At 45.1% G+C, this 16,084-nt stretch overlaps 1 protein-coding gene across 1 annotated transcript; it reads right to left on the bottom strand.

Moving 5' to 3' along the window:
• Positions 1-291: 291 nt before the first annotated feature.
• LOC146576953 (uncharacterized) lies at positions 292-13,844 on the bottom strand. Its single transcript, XM_085268165.1, has 5 exons — positions 11,258-13,844; positions 11,086-11,152; positions 9,019-9,124; positions 5,477-6,745; positions 292-1,780 (listed from the first exon to the last, which is right to left on the bottom strand). Exons 3-5 carry the CDS (start codon positions 9,034-9,036, stop codon positions 1,088-1,090), a joined length of 1,980 nt encoding a protein of 659 aa, XP_085124291.1. The 5' UTR covers positions 9,037-9,124; positions 11,086-11,152; positions 11,258-13,844; the 3' UTR covers positions 292-1,087.
• Between the last annotated feature and the right edge of the window lie 2,240 nt (positions 13,845-16,084).

The raw sequence follows: 16,084 nt of genomic DNA, 5'->3' as shown, positions 1-16,084 counted from the left end.
GTCCAATAACAAGGTGTGTAACATCTAGCAGGGTGACAGAAAAACCCAGGGTAACTTCTAAGGACCTCAACGTCTCTCTCACATTGTGTTTTTTAAACATGCTTCCATTTGTCACTTCAGTCTTTACTCTGAAATACAGGAAGAGAAATCATGGCTGAAACAATTTCTCATGAAACCAGGGGTGTGGTCCAACAGTCAGTTTGGTGAGGAAGGTTCCTAACTGAGAGAAGTGACCCAGAAGTATCTGTGTAGCAGCCACAATGAATCCAGATCATGAGCTTTATTAACTGATCAAAGTCTCTTCTTTCATCTTCTGTATCATTCAGTTTGCATTGGTAATGCCCATTATTGTAATGCTTTTTTAAGACCAGCAAAACTTTATTTCACTTTGGGTTAGCTGGGATAAGTGATGGATGGAGGGAATTTTACTTCAGCCACAGAAATCCTAAACAGGAAGGAGGAGCAGAGTTACAGTGGATCACTATCCAGCAGGGAAACAAGGTTTATTTCAATTTCTTGGCCATGAGTGAGATTTACTGAGTGGGCAAATTAGGGAGACGACACCATTAGATCCCGAGCCCTCCATGTGTTAATCAAGAGACGGCTGCTGTGCTACATCCATAAATAATGAATAAATTAGGAGCTAAAGCTGAAAGGACAGTTTATTTGTACCATCTTCACGTGAACACATTCAAGAACATCACAGATGAAGAAACATTAAAAACTTCCACACTACATAAAGCAAGAAAAATAGTTTTTCTTTCAGGTGGTTTCAGAAAAACAGAAACATCAAACATCTCCAAGACTCTCTTTGAAAGAACTAAAAACCTTTGTTCTCATGGTCCAATCATGAGTGAACTCCCCGATGAAGCCTTGTGTGCTAAAACATGTCAGAGTTTTAAAGGTTAAACATGAGTTTCCAAAACGTTTTGCTGGAGAACAATGAACTGTTTGACTGAGTTTCAATCATTTACAGACGAGCAAAACCAGGACAGAGAAAAAAGGACAAAAACTGACTCAGTAAAACAACAGAAAAGAAGATCCCATGTAGATCTGTATTATGTAGAAGTTCAGCCCAGCAACCAGTTCAGTTCAACACAAGTTTAAATGATTCTATCTGAACTCTGTGGAGCCTGATCTCAAGCTTTTTGAGTCTGACACAGAAACCAGAGGATCTTTCTGTGTCTTCAGATTCACTGTGATCCAGTGATGGGAGTGATTTCAGCCCTGAGTGATGGCGCTGATGTTTGCACAGAGCAGACAATGAGGTGAATGTTTGGGCACATTGGTAACAGTGAAACAGTTTATTAGTAACGTGGGATCGTTTGTGTGCAGAGTATGAACTGAGATTCCTGAAGCTCTTGTCACACTGGTCACAGCTGTAGTTTCCTTCCATGTGTGCACGTTCATGCCTGTTACGAGTACTTGAATGTGAGAAGCTTCTCTCACAGTGTCTGCACTTGTGTGGTTTCTCTCCTGTGTGGACTCGTTTGTGTGTTTTAAGCTCACCTGCAGTGGTGAAGGATGACCCACACTGATCACAGAAGTGCTTTTTAACCCCACTGTGAATCAGTTCATGTTGTTTTAACTCACTTGGTGTGGTGAAGCTTCTCCCACATTCTTTGCAGTATTTCAGTTTGTCTCTAGTGTGTCTACGTTGATGTACTTTTAGGGTCTTTTGCCGACTGAAAGTTTTTCCACAGAGGTCACAATGAAAGTCTTTCCCACCACCACAGTGATGACAGGGTTGAGAACTGGATCCATCTGTGTCGCTCTGCTTCTAAACAAAGACACAAAGACAGTGTAAGTCAGTCCTTCAACATTTGTATCCTGAACGTCGCCTGAAATAAAGAGCATCTCTGCAGACGTCCAACTACATTTGACTGTTTCAGTTAACACACTCAGTTTACTGGGCTGCAATAACTCCAATACTACCACCATAATACTACAGTAATACTAAAATCATAACTGAAAGGAAAATCTGAATAATCACTCAGAGCTGCTTTTCCATGCAGTAGAATTGCTAACATGCTAACACAGTTTAATGAGCAGAGTTGTTCCAAACATCCATCCATCCATCCATCTTCATCCGCTTTATCCGAGGCCGGGTCGCGGGGGCAGCGGCCTAAGCAAAGAGGCCCAGACCTCCCTCTCCCCAGCCACCTCCTCCAGCTTATCCGGGGGAACACCAAGGCGTTCCCAGGCCAGCCGAGAGATATAATCTCTCCAGCGTGTCCTGGGTCTGCCCCGGGGCCTCCTCCCGGTGGGACATGCCTGGAACACCTGACCCAGGAGGCGCCCAGGGGGCATCCTTGTCAGATGCCCGAACCACCTCAGCTGGCTCCTTTCAATGTGGAGCAGCAGCTGCTCTACTCTGAGCCCCTCCCGGATGGCCGAACTTCTCACCCTATCTCTAAGGGAGAGGCCAGCCACCCTTCGGAGGAAGCTCATTTCTGCCGCTTGTATCCGCGATCTCGTTCTTTCGGTCACTACCCACAGCTCGTGGCCATAGGTGAGGGTAGGGACGTAGATCGACCGGTAAATTGAGAGCTTCGCTTTTACACTCAGCTCCCTCTTCACCACGACGGACCGGTGCAGCGTCCGCATTACTGCAGCCGCAGCCCCAATCCGTCTGTCGATCTCCGGCTCCCTTCTCCCATCACTCGCGAACAAGACCCCGAGATACTTGAACTCCTCCACTTGGGGCAGGAACTCATCCCCGACCCGGAGTGGGCACTCCACCCTTTTCCGGCTGAGAACCATGGCCTCAGATTTGGAGGTGCTGATCCTCATTCCCGCTGCTTCACACTCGGCTGCGAACCGTTCCAGTGCGAGCTGGAGGCCCTCACCCGATGGAGCCAACAGAACCACATCATCTGCAAAAATCAGAGATGAGATTCTGAGGCCACCAAAGCGAAAGCCCTCCGCCACTTGGCTGCGCCTAGAAATCCTGTCCATAAAAATTATGAACAGAACCGGAGACAAAGGGCAGCCCTGGCGGAGCCCATCACCCACCGGGAACGAGTCCGACTGATTGCCGGCAATGCGAACCAAGCTCTTGCAACGGTTGTATAGGGATCGAATGGCCCGTAGCAATGGGCCAGACACCCCATACTCCCGCAACACCTCCCACAGGACACCCCGAGGGACACGGTCGAATGCCTTCTCCAAGTCCACAAAACACATGTAGACTGGTTGGGCAAACTCCCATGCACCCTCAAGTATCCTGGAGAGGATAAAGAGCTGGTCCAGTGTTCCGCGACCAGGACGAAAACCGCATTGTTCCTCCTGTATCCGAGGTTCGACTAGCGGACGAACTCTCCTTTCCAGCACCCTGGCATAGACTTTCCCAGGGAGGCTGAGGAGTGTGATCCCCCTGTAGTTGGAACACACCCTCCGGTCCCCCTTCTTAAAGATGGGGACCACCACCCCGGTCTGCCAGTCCACAGGTACTGCCCCTGATCTCCACGCAACATTGCAGAGGCGTGTCAACCAGGACAGCCCTACAACGTCCAGAGCCTTCAGGAACTCGGGGCGGACCTCATCAACACCAGGGGCTCTGCCACCAAGGAGTTGTTTAACTGCCTCAGTGACCTCGCCCCCGGAAATTGGTGGGTCATTCCCCTCATCCCCAGACTCTGCTTCCTCCTCGGAAGACGTGTCAGTAGGATTAAGGAGGTCCTCGAAGTATTCCTTCCACCGCCCGACAATTTTCTCAGTCGACGTCAGCAGCGCTCCGCCAGCACTATACACAGTGCAGGTAGAGCACCGCTTTCCCCTCCTGAGACGCCTGACGGTTTGCCAGAATCTCTTCGAGGCAGTCCGAAAGTCTTTTTCCATGGCCTCTCCGAACTCCTCCCACACCCGAGTTTTTGCTTCAGCCACTGCCCGAGCCGCATTCCGCTTGGCCTGTCGATACCTGTCGGCTGCCTCCGGAGTCCCACAGGCCAACCAAGCCCGATAGGACTCCTTCTTCAGCCTGGTGGCTCCCTTGACCTCTGGTGTCCACCATTTGGTTCGGGGATTACCACCGCGGCAGGCACCAACCACCTTGCGGCCGCAGCTCAATGCAGCAGCTTCGGCAATGGAGACGCTGAACATGGTCCATTCGGACTCAATGTCCCCAGTCTCCCTCGGAATGCTGTTGAAGCTCTGCCGGAGGTGTGCGTTGAAGATCTCGCGGACTGGGGCCTCTGCTAGACGTTCCCAGCACACCCTCACTACGCGTTTAGGTGCACCAGGTCTGTCCAGCGTCCTCCCCCGCCACCTGATCCAACTCACCACCAGGTGGTGATCAGTTGACAGCTCAGCCCCTCTCTTTACCCGAGTGTCCAGAACATATAGTCACAGGTCTGCTGATACGATTACAAAATCGATCATCGACCTACGGCCTAGAGCGTCCTGGTGCCACGTGCACTTATGGACACTCTTATGTTCGAACAGGGTGTTCGTTATGGCCAAACTGTGATTAGCACAGAAGTCCAATAACAAAGCACCGCTCGGGTTCAGATCAGGGAGGCCGTTCCTCCCAATCACGCCCCTCCAGGTCTCGCTGTCGTTACCCACGTGAGCATTGAAGTCTCCCAGCAGGACAACAGAGTCTCCAGGTTGAGCACCCTCCAGCACCCCCCCCCCCCCCCCCCCAGGGACTCTAAGAAGGCTGGGTACTCTGAACTGCCACTCGGCGCATAAGCGCAGATGACAGTCAGGACCCGTTCCCCGACCCTAAGGCGCAGGGAACAAACCCTCTCGTCCACCGGGAAAAACCCCAACGTACCGGCAGCAAGCCGAGGGGATATTAGAATACCCACCCCAGCCCGCCGCCTCTCACCAGGGGCAACTCCAGACTGAGACAGAGTCCAGCCCCTCTCCAGGAGACTGGTTCCAGAGCCCAAGCCATGTGTAGAGGTGAGCCCGACTATATCTAGCCGGTACCTCTCAACCTCACGCACTAACTCAGGCTCCTTCCCCACCAGAGAGGTGACATTCCATGTCCTTATTGCCAGTCTTGGCAGCCGGGGGTCAGTCCGCCAGGGCCTCCGCTCCTGGCCGCCACCCGGCACACAATGCACCCGACCCCTATGGCGCCTCCTGCGGGTGGTGGGCCTGCGGGAGGATGGGCCCATGTCTCCTCTTCGGGCTGTGCCCGGCCGGGCCCCATGGACTAAGGCCCGGCCACCAGACGCTCGCCCTCGGGCACCCTCCCCGGGCCTGGCTCCAGGGCGGGGCCCCGGTAACCCTATCCCGGGCAGGGTAAACTGTTCATAAGGGTCTTTTGAATCGCTCTTTGTCTGGTCCCTCACCCAGGGCCAATTTGCCATGGGAGACCCTACCAGGGGGCAAAAGCCCCCAGACAACATAGCCCCTGGGATCCCTGGGACACACAAACCCCTCCACCACGATAAGGTAGTGATTCAAGGAGGAGTTGTTCCAAACAGTCAGGCTAAAATGACAAGATAACAATATAAATACATACCTCACAGTAGCTGCACTTGTAGAGTCTCTTTCTGGTGTGGATCTGTTGGTGTTGTCTCAGGTGACGTGGAGATTTAAAAGTCTTCTCACACAGGTCACATTGATAAGGTCTCTCCTCAGTGTGGGTAAACATGTGTCGTTGTAAGTCTGCGTCTGTTGTAAAGTATTTGCCACACTGTTCACAGCAGTACACATCATGTCTGGTGTGAATGCGTAGGTGTGTATTTCGGCTCCCTCTCTGGCTGAAAGTTTTTCCACAGATGTCACAGCTGTATGGCTTAATTCCAGAGTGGGTAACTAGATGCCTCTGTAAGTGGCTACTGTGAGTAAAAGCTCTGCCACACTGATCACAGCTGTATGCCTTAATTCCAGAGTGGATAACTAGATGCTTCTGTAAGTTGCTACTGTGAGTAAAAGCTCTGCCACACTGATCACAGCTGTATGCCTTAATTCCAGAGTGGGTAACTAGATGACTCTGTAAGTGGCTACTGTGAGTAAAAGCTCTGCCACACTGATCACAGCTGTATGCCTTAATTCCAGAGTGGGTAACTAGATGCTTCTGTAAGTTGCTACTGTGAGTAAAAGCTCTGCCACACTGATCACAGCTGTACGCTTTAACTCCACTGTGGACGAGTTGGTGTTGTTTTAGGGAACCCTTCAAGGAAAAAGACTTTCCACACAAGTCACAGCTGAACGGTCTCTCTCCAGTGTGGATGACCTGATGCCGTTTTAGTGAAGCTTTCAGAGTAAACTCCATCCCACACTCGTCACAGCTGTATGGCTTAATTCCAGAGTGGGTAACTAGATGCTTCTGTAAGTTGCTACTGTGAGTAAAAGCTCTGCCACACTGATCACAGCTGTACGCTTTAACTCCACTGTGGATGACCTGATGCTGTTTTAGTGAAGCCCTCACAGTAAAACCCATCCCACACTCGTCACAGCTGTATGGCTTAATTCCAGAGTGGGTAACTAGATGACTCTGTAAGTGGCTACTACGAGTAAAAGCTCTGCCACACTGATCACAGCTGTACGCTTTAACTCCACTGTGGATGAGTTGGTGTCTTTTTAGAGCATCCTTGAAGGAAAAAGACTTTCCACACAAGTCACAGCTGAACGGTCTCTCTCCAGTGTGGATGACCTGATGCCGTTTTAGTTTACCCTTCTCAGTAAAACCCTTCCCACACTCGTCACAGGTGTGTTTTTTCTCTCCCTTTCTTCTGTGAGGTTTGTCGGCCTCCTGAGAGCGCTGACTTCTGGCTCCATGTTGGTCCTGCAGTGACAGAGATACAAACAGAGGCAGTGAGTGAAATGCAGTCGTGGAACAAACTCAACCTTCAAACTCCATTAACACTAGTTTTAAACCTGAAGGTGGAGCGTGGCACCAAACACCTTAAAGGTCTCTTATCCCCACCTGCTGGTAGTTCTAACACATTACATCCAACCTGCTGTTAAAGATAATTCATGACTGTTCAAACACTAAAATCATGCCCATCCCTCCTGATTGTGTACACACACACACACACACACACACACACACACACACACACACACACACACACAATTTTATAATTTTGATTATTTTGTTGTTTCCTATTACATATTTCTATAATTTGTATAGATTTATACATAATTATTCAGTGATAATAAATCCTATGTTTGTTTATTCTAAAGGAACTCGATATATGATCCAATGTTGATCTCCACACAGCTGTTGTCACTAACGGCGCACTCGCTTACGTCACTGTCGTGAGACATTCTCGCAAAGAAATCACGGTTTTAGTAACGCAGCGTTCCTACGGGAAAGTAACGGTAATCTAATTACCGTTTTTGCAATAGTAATCCCTTACTTGGGTTACAAGTAACGCGTTACTGCCCATCTCTGGTCCTGAATCAGTCTTATTAGGTAATGTTCAAATAATGTGATCATCCCAGTGTTTTCAGTGTGGGAGAAAGTACTCAGGGCCTTCAAGTTACACACTATGAAAGGCAGCAACAAGTTTAATGTTCAGAAACCTAAAGTCTGTATCAGCAGCAGGATGGAGCTAAAAATAAATGTTGGTTTCAGTTCTATGAAGCTTTGAGTATTTTGGATCAGTAGCTGCTGTGTTTGTTGCATCATATTGCTGTAACTGTTTATATGCTTTATATATTCTGAGCTAAGTTGATCTATAGTGTTACATCATATTCTATAAGGATGTTATGTGTTTGTAGACTTTCTGCCCAGTTTGACCCATTTAGCAGAAGTCAGCCTGTTTAAGGCTCTGATATCTATTCTGTGTGACTTAAAGCAGTTATGACATGGTCTGATTTTCTCACCCAATAAAGGAATATTTCATATATCAGTCTACTCTTCATTCTATCAGACACAGTTATCACAGCTCCTACATTTGCTTTTTACACATATATGTAAGCACTGAGCCACATTTAGTACCAACATATTAAAGGAACAATATTTGTCTCTTATATATGATACATCTGTATACACACTGTCACAGATACTTGTCTGTGAGTGAAGTGATTAAAATAATAACTATAATATTGGCCATATTATATTTACATTACCACAGTGAGATGACTTTAGTCTCATGAACAACATCAGCTAATTGTTATTTACAGCTAATCTTAAACGACTGTTCAGCACAGAAATGAAGCCCAACAATCATGTTTCACAGTCCTGTGGTCTCAGCCTCAGATACTCATCAAATCACACAGAGCTCATGTAGAAACAAATGAACTAAATATGTTCTCCTTCATTTCTGTCAAACAAAGCTGTATGAAACGTTTCCAGCTGTTAGTATCATGGTTGCTAGGCAACCTGGGCAGCGCGACGGAGGCTAGACGTCCCATTTCACGAGCCTACGAGCCTCGCACTTCGGCCTTAGCGGTCTTTGAGTACCCTTGAGGACTTTAAAGCTGCAGAACCTGAATCGGGATACAGCCATGATGATCTCCAGCCTCGTGCTCGCCAACATTCTCACCTGAGTTAAGAAGACGATCACTGAAATGGTCTCAGCAGGTCCTTTGATGACAGCAATGAAATGCAGTGGTAAGGCTTTTTGGGGATTAAGTTCGTTTTCATGGCAAAGAAGGATGATGCAGTTCATCTGATCACTCCTCATAACATTCTGGAGTGCAGGCAAAATGCTATTATAAAAACTTAAGCAGCAACTTCTCCAGGTTCCAATATTTATGCAATTCTCAAACCTTTTGGCCACGACTGTATAACCTCTTCTGAAGTTTAGTGGATATTATACATGGTTATGCTCAGGATGTGTCGGCCAGTTTCCACTGGAAACGCCTTTTGGTTAAACTGTCAGCGAGGAATTTGCATTTGCACGGTTACATTTTTATATAACTTTAATGCACATAAACAACAGCTGCTTGTTTCAGTGAAAATACATTGATGGGTTTTTAATAAAGTTGTGCAGCTGTAAAGTATTTTGTCTGGTGTCAATTCTATCGTCAGCTACATCGTTATGGCAAATGTTCAAATGTATATGGTGATAAATATCTTTGGTCATATGGTCCTGCTCTGTCTGTCACCTTCTGTGTTGAGCTCATTGTTTCCTCTGTAGTGGCTGAGCTGAGTCCAAGTAGCTGAAAATGTTCCTCTGCTGCTCCGTCAGACTCTCCTCCTCCTGCTGATCAGCTGGGACACAAAACAGATCTTTGTTAGGCTCCACACTGCACTGAAGAGTCAAAGTGTCTCATATGTTCATCTGACAAGTAAAAGAACACATTTTTGTTTCCCGAGGTGGGCAACTTGTTGGAAACAAACACAAAAGGTTTGAGCACTGATACCTGCCATTGCTGGCATTGAAAGATGCAACGCCAGCAATGTGGATTGTCAAGACTCAAACCAATCATCAAGCAAAGACAACAGGGATCATTTGTTTCTGTTTATTTAGCATTCACAGCATTTGTAGTTGCCTTCTGTGCAGGGGAAGTCCACGCACACTGTGTGGTACCGCCATCCACAGAAGGTGCATTCAACCTCTGTAAGAGAAACGAGATTGTCTGAGACTGAAATGATATTCACTAAAGAAGTGGTGATTTGTAAAACTTCAAGTGTATGATAAGGTGAAAACAAATACACAACTGCATGTCATGTAGTTGAAGGTTTTTTTTCCTTTGGAAGACCGGAAAACACTGAAAGTTACAAATTAGTCCTTTATTTATCCAGGTAAAAAAAAATCTCATTGAGATTAAAAATCTCATTTCCAAGAGAGACCTGGCGTCATGGCAACACAAGTCACATACCACACAGGTATATAACATTTAAAACAAACACAATATCCCAACATGTGTAACAAATGTATTGTGCTTGAAACAAATTCAGAATAGGTGATAAAGCAGCTGCACATGTGTGTCACGAGTAAATCTGGCTGTATAACAAACAGAAACAAGTGATCCTGCTGTCTTTGCTCAACGGTTGGTTTGAGTCTTGACAATCCACATTGCTGCCATCTTTCAATATGTTTGAATGCACCAGTGTAAGTGCAGCCACTCAGACTCAATGTGTTCATAGAAACAGGTGCAGATGTGTCACGAGTTCATCCAGCAGTAGCTATGGCACTTGGCCACAGGGGGCAGCAGTGGACTGACCTGCATTCGAGACTGCTCCAGCTGCTCTGTGACAGTCAGTAGATCTGCTACAAATTGCAGATCATATGCAAGTTTTGGAAATGACATTATAAATATTCTTAACTTAGCCACGGCAGCATTGTTGATGTATTACCTATATACTACAAATTATTCCACCTGCTGAAAAGTGGATCTAATGTGGGCGGACTCACACTTAGCAAATAAACCTGTGATGTGAGAATGTAATCAAACTGTTGATCAGAGGCAAAGTAATTTAAAGTTTATGATGCTATCGTCTAATGTTAGCTGACATGATGTTAGCTTGTAAACTTATGTTGTTGTCTGGGTCTCATGTCTGATCTGATGATAATAACTGTGACAACACAGAGATTAAATAAAGGACGTTGGTGGGACTTCTTATGTTAGAACTACAACTTCAGTTAAGGAGTGAGACGTAAGGTGACAAGGAGAATGAAGAGAATGAGAAAGAAGTAACTGGGAAGAGAAAATGAAAACAAAAATTTGAAATGATCAAATTTGTGTTGACAGATGATGGTGATTTCAAAAATTCAAGTAATTTAAAGGTTTTATCCTATTTGTTGTTGTTTTTTTCATATTCTTCTATTTGCAAGAGGTTATTAATAAAACAGGTTCTCTTTCTGGTTTCTCTTTTTGGACGCACTCTCTACAGCTTATCACATCCAAAATGGCGGATGTCAAGTACAAAACCTCGACAGAAACAATCAGCAAGAATTTTAGCATCAGTCCAAAATAAAACTGTCCAACTACAGAGTTTTAAAATCCAACTAAACTATGAACAGAGATCTTTTACAAATAGGCTATTGATGAGATGACAGTGGTAACAAAAACGTACACATCCGCGCACACAGACAAAATGGCGGGAGAGCGTTTAACGGTCGACCTCATGAGTCCGTTACCGTGAACTATGGAGCGGCAGATTTGTGCTGGAACTGAGCTGCACACAGCTGATGTTAGCCAGGAAACATTACACACTGCTAACGTTACCTTCACACGGAGCTCCACACGGAGACGATCAGCGTCAGGCACAAACACCAAGTTCAGAAAAGAGGAACTTTGAGCAGGAAGGAAAGAGTCAGAGCGGCGTTTGAGGACACGTTTACAACCACGAACATCAGAATCTGTCTGTGCTGCATTCAAGTGCAAGTTGGAAACTCACTAATCTCTGTCATGTTGTCCAAAGATGATTTATTTCTGCTGGTTTTCTTGTTTGAAACACAAACATGTGTCAGCACTTTGTTGTTCTTCACCCTGCAGCATTTGAATATTTCAGGAGTAAACTGATCATAAATTCATGAAGTCATGACTGAAAGTGCAGACTGAGAGTGGATCACATGATGTTTGAGGTGTGTCATGTGACATGTTCAGTATTGTCACACATGTCTAGATTGTCCCTGATATCATAGCTGCTCAAACACTGATGATTATATTTGAAGAATTATTCCTGATGGCAGCAAAGTTTGAATGGAGCTCTCTGTCTGTGTTGATTTGTCGCCCTCTGGAGGTCAAAGCACAAACTGCATGATGTCACTGTAACCACCACAGAGACAGGAAGTGTTTTTAAATGATGAAATATGTCAGTGATGCTGATAGTGTGTTCATCACAGACGTTCAGGCTTCATGTTGACATGAATCAAAGTTAATGTCATTATGGACCAAGGACAGTACTCTGGGTCTCCTGCAGAACAACTCGAGCTGTGATACCTGAATGAAGAGCCTCTGCTGCTTTAAAGAAGGAGGCTCGAGGCAGCGGTGAGGTGCAGACCAACCAGCTTTTATTCAGCAACTTTAACAGAAGGATCAGAAAAATAAAACTATACAGCACAGTGATGCTGACTGAAGCCACAGCATTAAACTAAACAAACATCGGATCATCTTTAACAACATCTAATAAATAATGACAACTATTTAATCCTGTATTTCCTACAATAAAGCCTGTTCAGATATTTGTTGCTGATGGAAATGTAAAAGGCTCCCAGGAACCAAAGGACAAAAACAGAGGCAACAGTCACAGCTGCAAAGGATCCCCTAACACATAAACTGGTTCGAAGATATTTTCTAGCTCTGCAGAGGAGCTTGATTGCACGGACAGTAAAAAGTGGATTCAATAACAGCAGCGAGCGCTGAGTGATATAACGGTGCTGCGAGCAGCAGTGCAAAGGCTCACACAGAGACAGCAGCTACACTGTGTGTGGATGTGATCCACAGTCACAGCTGTGGGTTTCAGTCAGTGTGTCTCTAACTTCATGGTCACATTTCAAAGCTTATTGGAGCCAGAAGATGTTCAAGTAAAAGATTTATTGCTGTACTCGTCTACCAGGATAACAGGAGGTTCATAAAGCTGTGTAATACTTCAGCTTTCCATCATGGAGTAGTAGTTGTGTCCCTTTGTGTTTATTAGTGTGTTCACACGTCTACTTTAACTTCACTCTGTAATGAAAGGATTCAAATCCCTGATAAATACATACATGCTGACTCTGAGTCTCAGTGAAGGAGGAAAGGATGGATGAAGGCAGCCTAGTGTGGGTCATGTGTGTCCAGCAGTCATCCAGGGCCTGGATCCATCTGTAACAGGAAGACAAAGTCCAGCCTGTAATCATCCTATCAGGCACAGCGTTTCCATCCAGCATCCTGACGACGCTAACAACCCGTCAAACGTCTCCTCTGGTCCACAGAAGTCACACTTCCTGTGTCATGTTTACCTTTTTAAGTGTGCTATTCAAGCCTGTGTGACCAACTCTGACTCTCCAGATTCCATCCTGGTCTCTGCTGCAGCTTCTTCTACACGACTGTTTTCTGTATAATAATATCTGCCTTTCCCGTCTCTGTCCCAGTGTGCCTGCCACTCGTCCTTCATCTTTACCTTCATTATACTCTTCACCTCACTTTCACTGTATTTTATAGTCAAACCTGCACGACTTCTTCTTGCTGCACCTTTTTAAACTCATCGTCCTGTTCATTGCATCAACACCGATATTCACAGGGAGCCATAAGAAATCCACTTCTATCCCTCTGTGTTTGATTCTATACAGTAAATGAAGTATATCAAAAACAATATGTTGCCTAGAGTCTGAAGACATATCACCTGTGCTCACTAGCACGCTGCTAGAGTCCCAGCAAACCACATACCTCCATATTAGTGCGTCCTCCACCCAGTTCAAGCCAGTAACATCACTACCAGCTCCCAGTATAAACTGCCACATCATCTGTAATTCTTTTACTCATCACCAAACTTATTTGTGGGAGAACAAATGCAGATGAGAACAGCTCCACTGTTACTTTGGTCCAACCAAGTTTCAGTTAAAAACATAAAATCAAGGCTGTGCTCAGTGATTAAATCATTAATTAAAAATGTTTTCCCAGCTAAAGATCTAACGTTTAATAAAGCCAACTTAAGTGTTTTAGAGGCATTACTTGTCCCCTCGTGTTTGGGAGCAGTCTGTGGCACACAAGGTATGTTTACTATGTTTAAAGATCTTTTAGAGTGCAGCTCTCTGTGTTTTGACCAGGCCACATGTCTCCTTCTGTCACCTGAAAGTACAGAGATTTTAAAACCTTCTAGTAAACAGGGTCCCAGCTTCTCCTGGGAAAAGTCACCACTGCCATAATCCTCATAGCCCGGACCCTTCACACATCACACATCAGACTGTGGAGACAGAGCGTGAAGGTGGTAAAGAGGAACTAAGGGGGGCGAGGCTGGGCAATGTGACTTCGATTGCTCTGTTGAGGGTGGGGCTCGATGGCGAACCTTTGGCCGCTCTGGTGGGGGGTTTATGGGGGACAAAAAGGGATTGGGACGGGGGGTAGATCTGAGCCCAGCATTGACCCGCTCCATCATCTCCTCAGTGAATTTCAGGTGTGGGGGGGAGGGAGAAAGGGAGGGGGAGGAGGGTGATGGCCTGTCAGGGGTTTGGGGGACAGGGGAAGGTTGTGGTCCCTTGTCCTGGTCGTTGGTGTTGTTGAGAGAGTTGGAGGCAAATAGGGACCCCTCTTCTTGCCTTTCTGAGGCTCTTCCCGGGTGGGGGCAAATGGAGCTCCTCCTCAAGGTTTCTGCTGGGCTTTGTCTGTTCTTGGAGTACTGTTTGTTCCTCTTTATGAGATAACTCCTCGTTTATCTCAGCCTTGGCACCAAGCACAGATGGATAACGTATGGAATAAAACAAGTTGGAGGTTTAATAAACTTAAACCTACACCATCCTTCCTATTCTGGTATTTTAAAGAGTACTTAGCGTAAATATTAAGCAACCTAACTAATAGGGTTCCAACTCCCAGCAACAACAAAAATAAATAAATAAAAAATAGGTAACCACCCCTCACGCGCCACCCCATGATGCTTAATCGACGTAATCAACCTTAATTTGATGCAGTGTGAAAAAAAAATGCACAGAAATCAATTATTTTTCAAGAAATATTAAATAGATTCAACATCTTTCTTCAACAAAATTGCAGACTGCACAGATGGTACCTTCCCAAAGGAAAAAGTACTATAGCTTACTAGGGTATATATATTAGACTTAATAGTCACTATATACAGTAATGGACTTCTATTCATTTTACATCAAATTAAAACTTTGGGTGTCAGATAAGTATTTATTAAAAGCTGGACATTTTAAATGAGAATAAGAAAGAAAAGTCTGTCTTTGTGCCCCCTTTTCCCTGTTAATGCCCTATCGGCCCCCCTGGCTAAACTTTGCTAGATCCGCCCCTGCACAGTTACCAGCGTCAGCTACGTAGAAAAAGATCCTGGAGTAGAAAGTAATATTAAATAAATTGTAACAACAGCTTATCAAGCTTAAACGTGCTGCTGTTGTTCAGCCGCTGGTTTCCTCTTTCTGGTGCAAAGTGGGCCAAAAACAAACAAGAGAGACGGACTCGCGACAGAAAAGCCGATCAGCTGATCATTAAGCGAGAGGCAGTCGCTTGTTAAGCTTAACGTGGGAATGCTTTACAAACATTCAGAGATGGACTTACACACTTGCTTTACTTCTCTCGGGATAACTTTGTCGGAGATGAAATGCTGGGTTGCTAGCGAAGCTCCAAATGCTATCCAGACTACCGACAGGTCCCGCATGCCACAGCCGCTCTATCACGTGATGCATACTGCTCCGACGTGCTAACGTTCTGAGGCGAGTTACGGCGTGTTGCAAGTTTTGTGAGGTGCTTTCGTGATATTTAATGGATCGGATTACATTTTTTATTTTTCTCCGATATCCGATCCAGTAATTTAGGTCAGTATCGGACCGATACCGATACGTAATATCGGATCGGTCCATCTCTACTACAAATTGCAGATCATATGCAAGTTTTGAAATGACATTATAAATATTCCTAACTTAGCCACGGCAGCCATGTTGATGTATTACCTATATTGGTATCACTGTGGGGTTGTATACTGTTGATCTAAGGTGGAATTACCCTGTGGAAATAGGAATTTTCCATTTTAGAGCATTTTGAAATCACTGAAAGTTAGGTCAATTATGGACAATTTGAAAGGGCTTTTATTTTTGAAAGCAAAATCAGAATGACTTGATACTGATATGGTATCACTGTGGGGCTTTATACTGTTGATCTAAAGTGGAATTACCCTGTGGAAACAAGAATTTTTCATTTTAGAGCATTTTGAATCGTTAGAAGATTAAGTCAAATATCCGCAATTTCAAAGGGCCATTACTATGAAAAGCAAAATCAGAATGACTTGATATTGATATGGAATCACTGTGGGGCTGTATACTGTAAATATAGAGTGAAGCTATCCTGTGGAAACAGGAATTTTCCATTTTAGAGCATTTTGAAATCACTGAAAGTTAGGTCAATTATGGACAATTTGAAAAGGCTTTTATTTTGGAAGGCATAATCAGAATGACTTGATATTGATATGGTATCACTGTGGGGCTGTATACTGTTGATCTAAAGTGGAATTACCCTGTGGAAACAAGAATTTTTCATTTTAGAGCATTTTGAATCGTTAGGAGATTAAGTCAAATAT

Source organism: Mchenga conophoros, linkage group LG3 (genome assembly GCF_057382185.1).
Source record: "Mchenga conophoros isolate Kocher_MC1m ecotype Shallow Benthic linkage group LG3, M_conophoros_male_GT1.1, whole genome shotgun sequence".
Lineage (NCBI taxonomy): Eukaryota > Metazoa > Chordata > Actinopteri > Cichliformes > Cichlidae > Mchenga > Mchenga conophoros.
Note: the sequence above shows the minus strand (reverse complement) of the source record. Positions and strands in the feature narration are given on the sequence as shown.